The sequence below is a fragment of the Hyposmocoma kahamanoa genome, unplaced genomic scaffold, assembly GCF_003589595.1.
Source record: "Hyposmocoma kahamanoa isolate Upper Pololo Valley unplaced genomic scaffold, ASM358959v1 192, whole genome shotgun sequence".
Lineage (NCBI taxonomy): Eukaryota > Metazoa > Arthropoda > Insecta > Lepidoptera > Cosmopterigidae > Hyposmocoma > Hyposmocoma kahamanoa.
In genome coordinates, this window is record NW_020653719.1 from 5440151 (window position 1) to 5460259 (window position 20109).

General features: G+C 36.1%; 1 protein-coding gene across 2 annotated transcripts; it reads right to left on the bottom strand.

The window, feature by feature from the left end:
- Positions 1–602: 602 nt before the first annotated feature.
- Positions 603–19934, bottom strand: LOC113226542 (4-coumarate--CoA ligase 1-like). 2 transcript variants are annotated; one of them, XM_026459199.1, is made up of 10 exons: positions 19912–19934; positions 16579–16731; positions 15735–15942; positions 15208–15526; positions 14249–14417; positions 12991–13136; positions 9560–9704; positions 8773–9000; positions 7448–7618; positions 603–809 (listed from the first exon to the last, which is right to left on the bottom strand). In XM_026459199.1, the coding sequence occupies exons 2-10, from the start codon at positions 16711–16713 to the stop codon at positions 681–683; spliced, it is 1650 nt and encodes a 549-aa protein (XP_026314984.1). In that variant the 5' UTR covers positions 16714–16731; positions 19912–19934; the 3' UTR covers positions 603–680. The 2 variants fall into 2 exon arrangements, with proteins under 2 accessions (XP_026314984.1, XP_026314983.1); XM_026459198.1 differs by lacking the exon at positions 19912–19934 and adding an exon at positions 17382–17885.
- Positions 19935–20109: the final 175 nt, after the last annotated feature.

The following is a 20109-nucleotide window of genomic DNA, read 5'->3' on the forward strand; positions in this document are numbered from 1 at the left end:
TGTGTGTGTGTGTGTGTGTGTGTGTGTGTGTAAAATCCAAAAGTAACTGCGTAAGTAATCATATTTTAAGTAGTTCCTCTGTAGCCGCGTAGTCGAGAGTCTCCAGCCAATTTTGCAATTTAGACTTCAGTTCGTAACTAGATAAGCCAACACAGTTGTGAATTCTGTTTAATTTAGTATATAGAACCGAGCTTAAAACATAAAACTGCCTGCTTGCAAGTGTGGTCGAATGCTGTTCACTTGGACACACCGCTCGTTTAACATGACGGTTTGGTTGTAGGGGAGGTACTGAACGGTGTTTTCTCAATACGACCCTGAATATAAAAAGCTGTCTCACTGAAAGGACTTGAGTCTCAGCGTACAGTTGTGCAGTCGGATACTTGAAGTGATTGTTGGTTGCCACTTTCAAGACAGCTCTCTGTTCCCGTTCCAGCCCAAGTAACGTAGTTTTAACAGCGCTACGCCACGTGGAAATACAGTAACTAATGATACAAGAAGTTAAACATTGATAACCTTTATTAAAAAAGAACCAACTAAATTTAAAAACGCTTTTGTACAATAATAATGTTCGAAGTGTTCTTTACTCTATTAAAAAAAATAAGGTAAATTTAAAGTTTATATAAAAATTTGATCCCTACGTTGAGCACTCTATAGAAGTAGATACCTCTATGATGACGTATTCACAGTCTAGATTTTTTCTTCTTGTGCAGTTGCTGCTTGAGCACTCGCCGTAAGATCTTGCCTGAAGGGTTCTTGGGGATCTCGTTCACGAATATCACTCCTCCGTAGAGACGCTTCTCTGGCGATAGCTGAAAATTAATTTAACAAATGATGATTTTTATTTTCTAACTTTGCTGTAGTCTTTCTTTCACTAGAATATACATAAGAGCGGTTACACACGGTGACTTTTAGTAGCGATGCAAACACGATGCGAGCGCACGACTGCATCGATACAAACGAGCGATTGCATCGCTACACTTGTGATTTATAAGCGATTGCATTGATACAACCGCGCGATTGTATCGAAGCAATTGCGCGTTTGCATCGAAACAGTCGCGCGTTTTCAACGATGCTATCGTCTATAAATCGCAAGTGTAGCGATGCAATCACGCGTTTCAAGAACGCGCGTTTGCATCGCTGCTAAAAGCCGCTGTGTGTAACCACTCTTAGGTACTTTATGCGTAATTGGTAGCTGAAAATCATATAACTGTCCTTGTGTATATAGGCAACTATATATTTTACGTTAGTAGGTTATAGCTACTTAAAAATGAATAATAAAATAAGATGTCCGATCATTCGTATCGTAACCCTGAATATTATAGTGCAAATAAGTATTTGGAATGGTGTAGTATGGTGTATCGGGCTAGTGTCCTATATTATTAGAACCTAGGAACCTACGTACGCTTTAGGAGCCAGGGCCACTCTGCGAACTCGATCTGTAGATCAGTTGATAGAGCGGTGGCCCTAGTTTTGCACAGACGTAAGTTCGAGTCATGTCAGAAGTAATTTCACAAAAAATAACATGAACGTATATATGATATTCAATAAAAATCAGTATTAGAATTCATTTCACGTCAGACTCTGGTAAATCAGCGGCTGTAAAAGTACTGACGAGTGAGAAGGTTCATAGATCTCTCACAGAAGTCGCTTGCGCCTAAATTACGTACTATTTATAAATTCCATATAGATAGAACATACATACATAGAACAGTGTTGTGTTTTAAATTATATCTGGAAATTATGCTCGGTTTTGATAGAACTGTTAAGAAGCCACTAATGTTTGCGGACCTCACGTCACATTCACAAAAATCGTCTGTCGTACCCTTGTCATACCTAATGGATAACTTGAGTTCATTTTTCACTGGCGATATAACGTATATTGCTACTGATATAGGGTCATACCCCATACTTTTAAAACTATATTCGGGTAATTTTAAGGTCAGTTTTCTCTACCTAATTTCGATGGCAACTTTTATTATTTACGTATTCGAGAATATTTTAGTGAAATATTAAATAATATTTCAAGATACTACAACCGAATATTAAGTAATACATGAAGTATTACTTCTTACAATATTTACTACGATAATATTCTAAAATTTTTAATAAAAATAAAATTCAATAATAAAAATTGTCACCGAATTTAAATAGAGAAAACTAACCTGAAAATTACCCATTTTTTTAAGTATTTCGAATAGTCGATAGAACGACAGTACCGTTCACAACGAAAATGGGGTTTACTACGTCATTTTGAATCACGTTTCCTCTAATGGCACCTGATCCACGACGACTGTTTAAACCTAAGTTTCATTATAAAAAAACATTGCATCGATTGTTGATTTCACCTAATACCATAAAATCGACGACTTATGTAAGCAATAAAGGAAATCGCGGGTAGGCGCCCAAGTAAAAACACCAAATTTTTTCTGCTCTCTATTTTTATTCATTTAAAATAGTAAATGTGTATATTCATTAAAATTTAGCTCACATGCACTAAGGTTGACTGTTTACTTACTCTCACACAAACTTTTACACCTTCACAATGGACACTTCAGCAGAGCAACTCAAGAAGAGTATTGATGAACTATCCACAATGTTTAGTAGCAGGATGGGGGAATTTGAGAAAAATCTCCACCAGCCCAGCGGTACTGCTACCACAGTGAAGAGTATTGCAGCAGACTTCAACTCTTTCAAGGCCTTCGTCTGGAAATCCATCAGCATGCTCAAGTCCCAGGTAGAGCTCCTGCATGTTTGTTTGGACCGTCTCGAGACACACTCCCGCAGGAAGGTCTTACTGTTTCATGGAATCAAGGAGGATGTTGGTGAAGACACAGCAAAGAAAGTTTCGGCCATATTATCCAACCAATTAAAGTTGTCCAGTATGGATCACGAGGCATTTGAATCTTGCCATAGATTAGGTGCGAAGAGGGACTCTGCCCGGCCTATATAGGTTCGTTTTACTACAGCACAACTTCGGTCCAAGGTATGGAAGGCTAAAACGGCATTGAAAGGTTCCAAAACTTCAATCTCCGAGTTCTTGACAAGACCCCGGCAGGATGTTTTTGTGGCGGCTCGAGGTCACTTCGGTATGAAAAGGTGCTGGTCGACCGATGGAGTGGTAATTATACTTCTTCCTGACAAAAGCCGTAAAAAGATTGTTTCCTTGGCTGAGCTGAAGTTATTGATGTCCCAGTACCCCAAGGATTCCTCGCCGCCTGTCCGTACTGTGAAGTGAAAGAGCATTCTGCTGGGTTTGTTGTTACTATTATATTTTGTCGGCTTATACTGTTTCCGTCTTTTTGTAATAATATGGGGTATTCATCATGTTTTATATAATATTTTGCACACAAAATTGAAATACCTCCGTCAATTCACTTTTAATCGGAGCACCCAGTCAAGTGTCACTTTCTTTTTTTCTTTTTTTTTTTTATTTGGCTCTGTTCGTTCAAAAATTACAGGCTAGGGTTATAAACCGTTCTGCCTCGTCCCAGGCTCACTTTCTTTTATATGAATGGAAAATGTATCTTAGAATAGTTTTGCAATACATATGGTATCATAATATTACCCTCACAGTGTATGTATCATTAGAGTAGAATTTCGTTTTAATGTTTCATTTTTCATTCATACTTATTTTAATTATTATTTTTAATAGTTCTAAGTAATTATTGTTTGTTTGTTGCTCTTAAATTTCAGTTTTTATTTTTGTAAGTTTGGAGTTACTCGTCTTGTCAACCTGTGCAGTGGGTTATTTGGAAATAGCGTATTTTTTTTTTGTTTTGTTTTTTTTTTTTCGTATTTTCTTTACATATTTATTTAGGTTTATATAACTATATATATTTTTTTTTTTTATTTTTTACAATGTTTATTGAAGATGATTATTTTTCTTGCTCTTCAGATGATTATATTAGCGCCCAAAGTCATAATACTTCACTTTCAGATTCTGAACCTTTGGAAGATAAACTTCACGATGTATTTGATAATTATAACAAATTCCTTTCCTTAGTGCACATCAACGCGCAGAGCATTCCTGCTCACTACAATGATTTTCTTACATCTTTTAGCGCCGGCATAGTTGATTGTATTCTTGTGTCGGAAACCTGGCTGAAACCTACTTTACCTTCTACTAGCTGTTCCATTCCGGGATATAAACTATTTCGTAATGACCGTGTCGGGTGTGGTGGAGGTGGTGTTGGCATTTACCTTCGTAGCCACATCATTGCTGATGTTGTTTGTTGCTCTCAGTCACTATACACGGGTTCCTTGGAACATTTATTTCTTTCAATTGTAGTTCACCACAAAAAAATCCTGCTTGGCGTTTTATATAGCCCTAATGATAAAACAGAATATTTTAACGTCTTGGAAAGTACTTTTGAAAACTTGGTCCCCCTTTTTGACCATGTCATTGTAATGGGTGACTTAAACACGTGTCTCCTCAAAAATGACAGTCGAGCCGTCAGGTTGGCAGCTTTGACGTCTGCGCTTGATCTCCAAGTGCTAAATACAAAGAAACCGACCCATTACTTTCCTAACTGTAGGCCTTCCTTGCTAGATTTAATTATTGTCACTAACCCCAAACTGGTCATTTCGCATGGGCAGATGATTGCTCCCTTTTCACATCACGACTTAATTTATCTTTCTTACAAAGTGCGTCCACCTAAAGGTAGGGGAAAAGTCCTTCTTTTGCGAAATTTCAAGAATTTGAATCTGGATCGTTTGAGAGAAGATATGAGATGTATTGACTGGTCCGTATTGTTTTCGTCTGACAGTATTGACGTAATGGTTGATATCCTTAACACTGAGTTGGTGAAGGTTTATGACTCCCATGCTCCTGCTCGGCCTGTGCGTGTCAAACGTGCGCCGGCTCCTTGGCTTTCGCCTGAGATTAAAAGAGTTATGGCAATGCGTGATAAAGCCAAATGCCGTCTAAAACGTGAACCCTCTTCAGCAAATCTAGACGAGTATAAGAAGTTACGCAATCTCAGCAATAGAATGTGTAGGGATGCCAAACGTCGCTACTTTCACTCTACCATACAAAATCTTTCCCAAGCTCAGGTGTGGAAATTTTTACATTCCGTAGGTGTTGGCAAGTCGTCCTTGGATGTTTGCCAAAACAACATAGATCTCGATGCCCTGAACTCCCACTTTTCCACGCCGCCCATCATCCTTAACTCTCGCACTAAATCGAATACTCTAACTTTTCTGTCTAATCTTGCGTTACCTGATTGTCCCCCTTTCACTTTTGGTGCGGTCACAGAGGATCTTGTAAAAAAGAGTATCCGCTCGATTTCCACTAAGGCCATTGGCAGTGACAATTTGAGCCTCGAAATGATTCTTCCCGTGCTGGAGGACATTGCGCCGGTTATTACTTACATCATAAATTTTTCTCTCTCGCGCTATGTCTTTCCAACTCAATGGAAAAAGGCTTTTGTCATACCTCTCCCTAAAATCCAGAATCCTACATCTTTTTCACAATACCGTCCTGTTTCCATTCTCCCCATTCTTTCTAAAGCCCTAGAATCCATTGTACATACACAACTTTATTCTCATCTTACCTCCTATAATCTTTTATGTCCGTTTCAGTCTGGCTTTCGTCCATCTCATAGCACTATTGGAGCATTACTGAACATTACGGAGGACATACGTCGTGCTATGGATGAAACGAAACTCACTGCCATTGCCCTCTTGGATTTCAGCAACGCTTTTAACTCTGTTGACTTCGACATTCTTCTTGGTGCCCTTCAGGCTGTTAATATCCCTTCTCCTATTATAAGTTGGTTCTCTTCGTATCTTTTCGGTCGCCAGCAGAGCGTGAAAATCAATGATGGCTCGTCATCTTGGTCTAACTTAACTGCTGGTGTGCCCCAGGGTGGCGTACTCTCTCCTTTACTCTTTTCTATTTTTATTAATAATATTTCCCGTGTCATTTCTTCTCCCTTCCATTTATATGCTGATGATCTTCAGCTTTATCGTAATTTTGAAGTGGGCGAGGTAGCGGAGGCAATTGCGTCTATCAACTGTGATTTGTCTGCCATTCAGTTATGGGCCAAGTCATTTGGCCTTTTGGTTAATCCAGCCAAGTCTCAAGCAATGATTGTGGGCAGTAGCAGATTGAGGTCCAAGTTGGACTGGTCTTTGGTACCTGCGCTGGTATATGACGGAGTTCCAATTGCATATACTGACAAGGCTAAAAATCTCGGGTTAGTAATGGACTGCACCTTGTCTTGGACTTCTCATGTCAATGAGGTCAGCAGACGAATGTACTTCTCATATCATTCTCTCAAACGTCTCCAATACTTTCTTCCTTTTCACACCAAAATTATGCTTGCGCAAACTCTTTTACTCCCTATTCTTGACTACGCCGACGTTTGTTACTTGGATGCGACCGAAGACCTTTTAAACAAACTAGAGCGTCTACAGAACCTGGCTATCAGATTTATTTTCGGTCTCCGAAAATTTGATCACGTTTCCGAATTTCGTGCTCGGTTAAAATGGCTCCCAATCCGCCTTCGCCGTGATGTGCATATCCTGTCCACCCTTTTTAATATACTTCATGACCCAAATTCTCCTTCCTATCTACGTTCCCGGTTCCAACTGCTTCCCCCTCCTAGCCGCTCAAGGCGTCCGTGCATCACTAAGATGCTCGTTCATCCTAGTTGTAAAACAAATTTCTTTTACAACTCCTTTTCCTCTCGTGCAGCGCAGCTGTGGAACAGACTCCCTTCCCATATTCAGTCTAGTCCGTCAATTGCTTCCTTCAAGAAAAGGTTGACAGCGCACTTTCTTGCTGAACTCTCTTAATAATCATCATATTTGTATATGTGTAAGTTTATTGATACAATGTATTATACGTTATGTAGTCTATTTATTTATATACTATTTTAATTATTTAACGGTAATTTTATATATGCATATTTTACACATGTAGATTATCATCTTTTGTTATCTCTTTTGCACGCCGTTCCCCGCTTAAAACCTTTGCTCTCACTGCCTTGGGTTGGCTGGAAGAGATCTCTTTTAGAGATAAGTCCACCTTTGCTCACCTTATGTTATTTTTTTGTTTCTGTTTATTTGTTTGGTGCAATAAAGAATATATATAAAAAATTTGTAAAGGTATTGATTTTTGAGATTCGAAAGTAATCATGAAAATGGAAAATTTTAACCAGAAATTAAAATTATTAGAAAAACCAATGTATAATTTTGCTAGATAAATATTATATCATATCTAAGAACTCGATAAATATTATATAGTCTGTCACTGATAAACAAAATGCATGAAAAGGGTAAAAAAATATTTCCTGGCAAAAGACGTCATGACCACTCTCATATGTCAAAATTTTTCGTATCACTGTTCATCGAACCCTGTATGCCTTAAGCTGTACATTATACAATTACGTACTGTACATTACCGGGGTTCTATCAGGACATATTTACTACAGTAAATACATACCCTCTCATTAGTGAACTCTATGATCTCCTTCTCAGTAATGTCTACGCCATATTTCTTCACGACAAACGCGGTGGTAAGCTCTCCTGCCTTTTCATCAGGGGCACCAACTACCCCGCATTCCGCTACTCCAGGGTGTTGAAGTAGCACGTTCTCCACTGTTGCTGGCGGCACCTAAGATAAAGATAATTCTCTACATTAACATACGATTATTAGTAAAATTGTCTACAAGATTGCAAACATTATTTATGATATATAGATTTATAGATAATCATAAAAAGATATTGAGTTCGTACTTATTCATATCAAAATATATGTCACATGCAAAGCCACTTGACACTATGGCGGAAGACTTTGAACTCCTTGGAGGAGACCTTTGCTCTCAAGTAAAGCGTATAGTATGGGATACAGTATTGTTGGCATTAGCAACTTTAAAATAAGCCTTCGCCTGGTACGACGACTAGCGTAATGTGTAGTTTTGTGAAATATATTAAAATTAGCGTCAAAGTACAGACGTCTCAACAGCTCTCCATAGAATAGTGTAGTATTATCTCTATAATACTACAAGGACAGGACAAGTGGTAGCAATTTTCTTTTAAATAGTGGTGATGTGTACTTTATGCTATGGATTTGTACTCGTAATAGGATACTTGAATTGTTTTTTTATAAGTTACTTCTTTATCACATGGATATAGTGAAAATTAATCTCAAATTAATTTTTCTATAGCTCAACTAACATTATGTATTCAGCAGTCCCTTTTTCGCAAAACCTATGTAGCTTGTATGGTGCCATTATTTCTAATTCACTTCTCACATTTGACAATAAATAGTTTAGTATAACTAATGTAAACCACTTTTATGACGATACTGTACCCTACTATATATTGTCCTATCAAGACGATTATCTGTTTGGTCTTGATGGACAGATTGAGATAGAATCGCTCACGGTATGTTAACACAGCATATTTTACATGTTAGAACGATGATGTATCTGATTATAATAAGTAATTGCTGAGGATTATCTTTACTTTTATATGTCATTATGATTATATCAGTTCTTAAGTGTGGCAACAGTTCGGTGCATTTGGACTTTGATCCGTGTTATTTGTAAATTCAGTTGATTTTAAATACACACATTTCCGTCTGTCGGTACAAGTACGATATCACTCTACTGTATAAACTATATTACAGAACAAACCATAGGAAAACAGATCAACCCACACGTTTAATTCTGGAGAGATTGAGATTTTCTTGTTATCGTTCATCCCGCAATTCCGGTTAAACTTGACAGGTGTTTGAAAAGTTTCATGAGATGTATACATTCTTACCTGACTTCCTTTATATTTGATCAGCTCCTTAAGTCGGTCGACAATGAAAAATGTTCCATCCTGATCATAATATCCTATGTCTCCAGTCTTTAAGTATCTTTCGTTATCGAGAATGTCACGCGTGGCTGATTTATTGCCGGCGTACCCCTTCATTACAACAGGTCCTTTTATACAAATTTCTCCTTTCTGGTTAGGACCTAGTTTTTGGCGCGTTTCAATGTCTACCACCTGCAAAAATATTGGAATTTGATTTGCAGTTTAAATAAATACAATTTTCAAGATTTTCACTGTCGATATAACGCATAACATAATTACAAATAAAGAGGTAGATAGTTTCTGTGGCTACATCCGATAATCGCTAACACAACTACTAGCTGTTTGGTTGTCCCGAAATCATTGTTGTATGTACGGAAATAGTGGGCTAAAAGGCTAAGGGGGGATGCGAGATAAATATAAAAAAATATTTTTTATTACATCAAAACCTGTGTGGCTTGTCAGAAAAATGATGTATGCAATTTTGAAGACAGTATTTCTAATTGTATGTAGGAATACCGTTTCAATATAATTCGGCCTACTAAGTTTATTATAAAACAGCCGGTATTTTCAAGTTGCGTTAATAATTTAAGCGTCATTAAGTTAAGTTAATCATTTTTAGAAATTACGCCGTAATCAACATTGTTGTCATGCCAAGGAATTACTCATAAGACTTTCTACTAAAATTTTATGAGTAATTCCATAACATGACATAAAAATGATTAAAATTTACATTTAAAAATATTCAGGCTACCTTAACTTTAACTCCTCTGAGAGGAAAACCGCCGCTGCCGGGCTTGTGTAGTCTTACGTCATCTTCTTCGTCTACATCTTTGGTTGCAGCAAGTGACGTTTCAGTCATTCCATATGCTTGGAAAATACCCTTACAGTTAGGTAAGCTGCAGACGAAAGAAAGATACGGTATTTAAAACTCTATCAGAATCTCGTAACAAATACAAAATAACTGACATAAACATCCTTGATAGTTGCATGCGTGCAAATGCACGTGGATAATATTTTGGTGATTTAGATTGCACCACACATCGCCGACAAGTGCAATGAGTGTAGATTAGTTACTGTTATATTATATTGTATGTACGTTAGTCCTTACGGTATATATTATATGGGTCATGTGGCCTGAAATAAATGTCTAAATAAAAAATATAATTCTGTATATAGATAATATTTTTTTACATATCCTGTGGCGGGACGAACAAATCGTGGTAGTACGTAAGCGACACGCTTTGCAGTGACATTCAAATCAGATAGCTTTGTATATACCGTAAAGATATGAGAGGCACTGCATCTGCGCCCGTCTCCTTGAGGCGTAAAGTTGACAAGTCAACTGTGTTTGTAGTTTCATCTTCAGAATTACTGTTTGGCAGCAGAAATAAGTAAGGTGGTAGTACTTCCCTGGACGAGCTCTTTCACAAGGAAGTCTGTAGCTAGTATCGTTTTCAATATACAACCTATTCAGTAACGTATAACTACGGATTATGAATTTATTAATTATATAATATGTTTGTTTCCACATAAATGTTTAAATTTAGAATGTAATACGAATCGTGTAAGTGCATTTTTTTCACAACAAAACCAATGGCAACGTGTTCAATCGTACGTACCTACGTAGTCAAGACCGCGTCGAGCGCCCACTTACAATAAGAACACCTTTATGTTTTCTTGACTGTACGTACCGTACCGGTCAAATATGGAATGCAAAATTGTGATTTTCATATGAAATTCTTCAAATTCAAAGGCTTGTTATTTGCATACGGGACCAGATACAAAAACCAATAAAAGACAGGAGGCCTCATTGCTCTAAAGCAAGCTATTATACTATTATATTGTTTTTTTAAATATCATGTTATGTTGGCAAGAAAATCTACCAATAGCAATAGGTCGAGGTAACCGCAACAATGTCTACAAGTTTCTCACTCGTCAATTTGCATGATAATGTATTAAACATATGTATATAGAATGTATAACAATACAAATCTTGAGAGCGTGTTGTTGTTACAATAGAAATATTTAAATAAATGTAAATATATCTAGACAAACTAAACATATATAGATAGATAGAGCAGTCTATATTATTATTTACTTTAAAAATGCTACTTTATTAAAAAGGAGAATAAGAATGTAGGTCCTAAAACAAGACTCCATCTACATCTACATATTCCACTTTTCCTTGAATAGTTACACAGTCATATTATTATCTAAGTATATGGTAAATAAAGGGAAGGAAAACTTTTATAATAAAATTAACGCCAGAAATAAAAGCAAATAATCTATATAAATATGGCGTACATATAGAATAGTAGAATAGTCAGTAAATCATAAATACTCATTATGATTTTCTTAGGTGTACGTTATTAAGTCAGTTAATACTGAATCATTTACAAAGATGAATATAGTAACACCTAACCCAACAAACACACATTATACGTTGCACACAGTTGGCGCTACAACAAAAAACCCGTTTAGATGTACCTCAACTTATACCTCAGTTGGTTTTTTTTCGTAGCGTAGTTAGCAAAAAAGTCGTTAAAAACCAAAAACAAAGATCAGCAACAAGAACAAAGAAAAATTCGTTGCTGCTGGTTTCTGATGCTCTGCTGGTTTCGTTCCGTAGCTTAGTTTGGAGACCGTCCGCCTAGTTTGCTGAAGACGCTGGTTCGAATCTGGCCGGATCGAACTTGTGTGTTCGATCTTTATATTAATAGTTATAACAATTATATAGGGGAGTAATTTCACAAAAAAATAATTGAATATCATAGTCAATAAATTTCATAAAACTAGTAGGTATTTTCACATAAAATAAATGGATATTATACTAGTTACAAACATCGTGATATTCAATAGAATAAATATTATACCACCAATTTTCGCAAAAATATTATGGTTCCAAATAGTTTATTAACTAGATTGGAGTACCTAGCAAATAACAATTACCCAGAATCGCTTGTTTAGGAACGCTTCCCAACACTCGTATCATAGTTACATTGTTTGCTGACCTTATCTGTCCACACACACCCACATCAAATACACACGAGTCAACAAAAACGCTAACGGTAATTGTTTTATAATTCACTCATCTTTGTAGATGATTATATATATTTAATCTGGATTCACCTATAATTCGTTAGTTGATTGATAGTTGGTAATGGAAAAGTCATCGTTTAAAACATTGAATAGTAATGAGAGATAAATGTTCGATTAGTTTGTTGGAAGAATCAGTTAATTTACAAAATTAAAAACCTTCAATGCCATCACTAACATCTCTATCGTCTAACGTCTAACTAATCGTAAAATGTCTGTATCTAGTCGACGACAACTTTTTTTATACAATATCAAGTGACGGAGCCCAAAACGATAACCGTAACACGTAAACCGCTACTCTACGAATCCAGTTAAGAGTAGTAGCAGTAGAGCTTCTTGTGAAAGAATACGTCAAGGGAAGTACTGCCTTCTTACCTATTTCTACCGCCACGCAGTAATGTGATCATTGCTGCGTTCCGGTTTTGTAGTGTAAGGGTGCTGGTGAAATGACAGGCACATGGGATTTGTCAATTTATGTCTCAGGGCGATAGGCGCAATGCCCGTGTTTATCAGATATTAACAATTTAAGACTTTAAACTCAGAGCCTTAAAGCTCTGAGTGGCATTGCAACTGCTATAGACAGGCGTGTTACGTACTATCGGTTACTTCGTATCATAAAAAAGGTTAAATTAATGTTTTTTTATTATATTATTTTTTATCCAATTATTATTTTTTGTAGGGAAGATGGAAAATTAACTTTATTTTAAGTTAATTTTTCCATCTTCCCTCCACAAAAATAAAACAAGCCCAACTACAGCTACAAATACCACCATCAAAAATACATCAACAATACAAGTGTTTCGCCTCTCTTCGAGGCATCCTCAGGAGTTGTATGAATGAATGTTTTATTGTTATAACATTATATTGTTCACAATCCTTCTTTAAAGATAACGTTACAATTTAGAGTCAAATACAATTTGTCAGATCGCAGTTTCTAACGGTAAGAGAAAAACATCGAGTAGCAAATTAAGTTACTCTCATTTTTATTACACACAAGGGAATTCACAAGATTCAAGTTTTGAAACCTTAAATGAGAAAATAAAGATGAGATTTTATTACAAAAAATAAACGGGCTGTCACACTTACCGTGCCATAGCCTGATTAATGGTTTCATTAGTAAGCGGAGCTGCTCCGCACAACACTGCTTTAACCGAGGACAAATCATATTCAGCAACTAGGGGGAACTTAGCCAGGAACACCACTAACGGAGGTACTGTTAGTAAGACGTTTACCTAAAATGAGGATTATTATCATTATGTGTGTTTACAATGAAACTATCATTATGTAGTACGTACGATATTTTTGCAATGGAGTCAGTACTTCGCAGCCCACTTCCGTGCAGTACTTATTTGAAAGTTGTTTTAACTATGTCAGTGCTTATTATAGATAAATACATAGTGGCTTTATCGGTGACAAGCAGAGATAGGTAGGGGATTAAAACCGAATGGCGCCCGGGTTTTTGCCCAAAGCGTCCTATTTTGAACCATTTTTACCCAAAATTATACACGGAAACCATTATACCCATTAAATAATATTTAATTTAGTGTATACCAACATTGATATTTCCGTAGGAAACTGCATTACTATCCAGCCACAAGATTTAGTATACCAATTAATAAAAAAAAAAAACAAGATTCTTGATCCGGCGCGCGGGTTCACCTCCTTCCTGGTTTCTTATCTACGACTTGCTGACACCGCGCCGGCACATAATGGTTTCATAATCTTTTTTAGATGGAAAATTAGTTACTTTAGTTAAAAAGAAATTAGTCAATGGAATTAATAATTAAATTTGAACAAAATTGCATGTACGTCAAATATATATTTACTTATAAATAGATCCCACTCTCGTGTTTTGGGCGCTAATGGGTTTTGCACTGATTTAAATGTGTGTCAAGTGTGTCTTAAACAAACGTGGAAGAAAATTATCATAAAATTATTGATCTCATAGTCCAAAAATTCTTTGTTCCATGGTTTTATTTAGTTTATCTGAAATCTCTCAAAACGGCATTTCTATTGTAATACTAAAAGTGGTAAACCAAAAGGTCTGATTTATCATTAATAATGGAAATTCACTTAATTGTTTTTGCAACAGTGAATGCCAATTTTGTAAAGTCGTACTTTTAAGTTGTTTGTGAACCCATTCAGGGTTAAACTACTTAAAAAAAATCCAATTTAGGAATTTCGAATTTCGATAATATTTATACTGGGTGTAGGTGCTAAATAAGGTTATAAATCGTCTATTATCAAAATGTGACGTAAAGATTTTAATGTCAAAAAGATATATATACTTTTATAAGATTATAATCTTTATACAACTAAAGATATAAAATTGCTATGTACCGACCTTGTGTTCTTGTATAGCTTCCAGATATTTAATAGGGTCGAAATTGGCGAAGTACACAAGGACCTTTCTGATTGCGAGGAAATTGATTGTAGACATCAGTCCATAGGCATGATACCAAGGCACGAGTGTCAACATTGTTAAATATTCATCTCCCTTATCTTTGCCAGTCCTGGAAAATGTACAATTTTTTTCTGACGAATAAATAAATTACGAAAATACGACGAATTTACTTGTCTAATTTATCTATTACAGAAATTTACTGATAAATAATGGTCACATGACCGAAAATATAAATTTCTATATATAATTTCTATATACTCGTATATATATACAATAGTTGAAGCGGACTGTGTCTGAGATTTATTTCTCGGTGGAGATTTAGATATTTTTTATTAAAGGACAACTGCCCTGCTAAGGTAATAACGCGAACTAACCTCTTGATGGTTATTCCCAGAAGATAAATTGGAAAAGAAAAATCCGACTGCCTGTACCTAAGGCCTGTACGATTGCCATGTTACAAGATATTAGGAGTTTTGTTGGGACTAAAAGGGAAGTGATAAGGAAGAAATTATTTAAAAAAGGAACGCTGTGAATCGAAAATCATCTACTAAAATACTGTTAATTATATATATAACTAGCTGGTGCCCTCGACTTCGTCTGCGTAGAATATAACTACTTCTAGTAGCCTACTCATATTTTCAGATCCTTTACTTGAGAAATGATTGTTTCTCCATACAAACTTTCATTTATATTTGTGACAAAAAGTTGCATAGATCCTTTTCCTAGGTCCCATCTATCTCTATACCAAAATTCATCAAATTTAGTTCAGTGGTTTAGGCGTGAAAGCGTAATAACTATCTAAAACTTCTGAACTAAAATAACTGAGTTACTTTCGCATTTATAACTTTCATTAGGGTTTTTTTTTGCAAACGACTTCAATATCTGGTAGTGACACTTACTCAAAATTTGCAGCGGCATACAAACAATTCAGATGACTCAGCATGACTCCCTTGGGTAGTCCTGTAGTTCCCGAAGAGTACAGAATGAATACCGTGTCATGCCAACCCTCTACATCGTCGGCCTCAAACTCATTCACATTTGCCTGAACAATTATGCTGCTGAGTGGTATCACTCCCTTTGCTACTGGTGTTCCGTTAAATTGTATCACTTTCTTTATAGAGGCGACGTTACTAAATGTTTTTAAGTTCTGGCTCAAAGCCGATTCTGAGCCAAGCACTATGCTTGGTTTTGATATGTTCAGGACATGTATCATTTCATCTGAAACACACAATTAGGAACTGTGAATGAGCTTGCAACTTTTTTTTACATTAGAAACAGACGTGTTTATTTAAAAAATATTTATTCACTATAGCCTTTTAAAATTAATACTAAAACATTCTACTCATCACGATTAACTAAATGGGCTGTTTTAACGCTCACTCTTTGCCTAATATAATATAATAATGTGCCTAAGTTGGTACCTCACCTTTTGAGTACTGCATATTGGTGGTGGTGATAGTTGCGCCACAACACACGGCCCCAAGAGCAGCAGCAATGTATTCATCCCTATTTTCACTGCAGAATGCCAATACATCGCCTCGTTTCACCCCCAGTTTCCTTAATCCAGTCGCTGTGTTCACTGTGTCTTGGATAATTTTGCTGTATGTGGTTTTATGGCCGGTTTCACCGTTGATCTGCAATTTTTTTATAATAGCGTTGACACTACACGAATTTCTCCGATCTGCGTTGCGCCAGAGTTGGATTATACATATTAATTACTATTCTACTGATGTAGAAGAGGGAAAAATCCTGTTATCCAAAGGTAAATGGATTAACAAATAAAAACCCCTTAAAGGGCATAAAACGAGAAAAAAACAACAGGAGTGTGATAAACACTTATCCCAATTTATAGCCTTTTTGTGGAGCCTGTAGAACCTTAAGAGCACCTTGTGGCGGCTTCTTTTCATCGTAATGTTTTAGTTGCTCATTATAACGTTGTGAACGCTTTTTGTACAACGTTTAATGGTACGAAATACTTCCGATTAATTTACGAGAGAGATTTCAGTTTGTACCAGACGGGGCTCAAGTTTGGTTTCTCGGTAAGTATATCACCACTTAACCCTCATTACGTGAATTGAAATTGAATTTAATTGAAAAAGTAAGTAACTTCACAGGTACCTACTTAATAGACGTACGGAACTTTGGCAAAAAACCCGTAACATTGCATAAGAAACACACAGTCAGATGAATTTTCGAAAGATAAAGGTCAAGAGTTCACAGAATTTCTTATCTTCCCACGTATGTTGGTAACGTTCTCTTTATGTCCTTACCAAAGCCACCATGTCTTCCCGTGAGTTTTCTCTTAATTTGTCAATCATATATTGCCCAAAATTCAAATGGCCGGGTACTGGCAACGCGGGTCCCCCGGACACCACCTTGTTGATAATTTTCACAGACGAAGTCATCGGTAATGATTTCTTACTCTGTAAATGGAATATGTTATATTTTCAAGTCTTACTTACTTATAAGGATAATGTGGTAGAGCGGGCTGGTCATTTTTTTATTAATTTCATTCAATAATTTTTCATTATTATGATTCCGTGAATATTTAAATATATACATAAAGAAACAAAAACTGTTGTGCGAAAAATGCACATCTTTTACTTAGTAATGAGTTAATAACACACAATTTTTCTTAAAAATAATTTAAAACGTTATTACAAACGTACTTTTTGTAACGTCTAACACACAATGAAAATCAACGAATACTAAATGTAAATTCTCGACAGCTATTACAAGACAACTACTTATCATTTTTAATAAATTGGGTATTGTAAGATAAAAGCAAATAAGACACCAACTACAATAATAGTAAATACCTCTATAAGTATTTAGATGGTACAGTGAACCGTTTGCTGTTTATCAGATACCTAGTGTTAATGTTGATTTGAGCACACGTATTATCATGTGAACAATTATGATCGTTTGTATATATTATATCAGAGTGTAACCTATACAACCTACTTATCTACGTTACTGGATGACCTTGACTTCTACTATAGTACTTTGTACCCATACTTACTTTACATAGAGGACTTTAGTATTTAACATCGTATGTGGTTGAAACACTTACCGTGAGACGCCAAAACAAAGAAGATTAAATAAACGTTTAGGTATTTTTATCAGTAAAGATTAAAACAAAAGATCTTATGATGATGATCTTAAAAATAACTAGTAACAAACTCGGCTACGAAAGCAACTGCGTATGAGCAACCGGTCTATTCGTTAAATGACACAAACTGAACTGAGCTGAGTACAGCAACCAAGGAATATACATTATAGGCCTGTATGAATCAATACACGAATGCCGTAATGCGACGTTCGTTGACTATGCGAGAAATTGTATTTTATTCCAGGCGCTATAAACAAGTCACAAGAACTGTGCCGGTTTTACGTATGGTGCAAGGTTTGAGGCGCACAAGAACAAAGGGTTTAAGGGGGCCACGAACGACTCCCGCGACGCTTTCAAAGACCTGTTAATTGCACCATTTACAATGCACCCATATTTCCCATCACTGGGGAAAATATTCCATTTTGATCGAGTGCCTACTAGAAGGCGTCTGGATTAACTGCACCCAGGCCAGAAGGCGCTACATGGGCTAGGCATGCCATTAGGTTGTTTGTGGAAAAATGCACCAAAAGCCGAGTTTTCATTATACGAGTACGTGTGGACCGAGTCCGGACGACTACTAGCAGTATACATATACAGTGAAGTACTGCCACCTTACCAATTTTTGCCGCCAAGCAGTAATGTTAGCATTATTGCATTCCGGTTTTGAAGGGTAAGGGAGCTGGTGAAATTACAGGCACATGGGACTTATTAACTTATGTCTCAGGCTGAGGGGCGCAGTGGCAGTGCCCCTTAGATCTTTGCGATTTAAAGCTCTGAGTGGCACTGCAACTGTTATGGACATGCGTGCAAATAAAGTATTTTATCTGGAGCCGTGGAGTATGTAGGAGTTAATGAGTTAATGAGAAATATTAAATAGGGTAAGAGCACCAATGGCCAGCCAGGATCCTGTAGTCAGCCTTTTGCGTCTTTAATTCCTTATAAATAGCGGTCTTTTTAGAATTTACAAATCGCAAGTTGATAAATTTAAGCTTTGATTCTTCATTGGTCAATACATTACGCGACTAGCGCGGTAAGAGGTCAGAAGCAGAAATAAACTCGATTATACAGGTGCCGTCAGTCGCCAAAAGCTTTTGCGCCATGTCCGCCATTTTTTTTCTCAGCAAGTGGTGTTCTCATAACAGGTAACAAAAGTTATGTTTCGATGTTAAAAGCGACTGTTTTTCTCCCCTTGTGTGTTACTAATTAGTTTATCTATTCAATTTCATTAATTCTGTAATAATTTATTATCTCCTAATTTACGTGCAAATTGAGGGGGCTGGCTACTGGAGACTTCGCTTTTTATATGAAATCCAATGCCTAGCCTCCAGGGGCAGACTTTTGGGTTAATCGTGTATTTTTCAAATCATGACAAAAATTCTATCGTTAAACCGTTACAATAAAATGTTCCAATTTAACTTAACATTCCCTGTACAGTTTTGTGAAAAACCAGCAGTCAGCCCCATTTGAAAATATTTTTTTAATAAGGCTGACCACTGGGTTTTGCGGTATCAGTGTCCAGTCGTCCCTTATTATGTAGGTAGGTATGGGTATTATATTTATTATTTAACGATATTATAGGGTATCTTTATTATTTTTAGTAAAAAATGGCACCAAGACCGATACACTCGTATCTCATATATCCGTTGATTTTACATTGTATAATTATTGTTGATTTTGATCTCATTCTTATTGTAAGTGTTAAGGCTGAGTACAGGGTACACAGAGGCTGTTTTATTGGATTTTAGAAGCTGACTACTGGGAAAAACTGCCGTTTTTTCTATAAACCTAAATTTATATTTATTCTGTACTGATATTATTATCAGTACAGAAGATTTTTATTTGTTACATTATTTACATATTATTTATATTAAAATTACAATAAATGGTTGATCAAACATTGTGGTACATTTGTCTGCCCTACTCTGTACAAATAACTAAGATTCAAAATTGAAATTTCCGTTAAAAAGCTGACTACTTGATGCCTTTACCCTAGTTAAAAATAGCATATTTTTATTGACTTTTCGCATATGGCTGCAATCATTTATATTTAAACTATTTCTCCCTAAATCGTCATCGGCGAATGACATTGCACCCCCGATTAAACTTACCCAATCATTGAACACTTTCAAAAGAAAGTGTAAGCAATGCCTACTTAACGTACAGAAATCACAATGTAGCTGGACTAAATTGTTATCGTAATTGCATTATAACGTAGCAAATCGTTCCTTTATTTTAAGTTTCTTCTTAAATCTACTCGTGTCCTCATAGAAATAATAAATCAATTTTAAGCATGACCTATAAATTTCAAATGTAATTCTTGTGAAGTTTGACAATTCTCAGCAATGGACGTCCATGTATGAAGATGGAACCTGAAAAGCAGCAGTCGTGCTAAGGTTCCATCCTATTCATTGGCACTAGAGTCCACATTTCCGAAACTCTTTACTGTTAACCTTTTTATTGTAAATGTGCTTATGAATAAATGTCTTGTTATTATTATATTCCTCCATTACGCGGTGGACTGCTAAGCGGACTGCAATAGGTACAGGATAACGAATGCCCCCTTTAGGACCGTGAATAAATTTTCCCTTTGCAAATAAAAACAGAAAAACATTTTTTGTTTTGTTTCTGACACTGTTTTTTATCATGTTTTTCTGTTGCTTTCTATCAGCCAGCCAGTGATGTCTCAAAT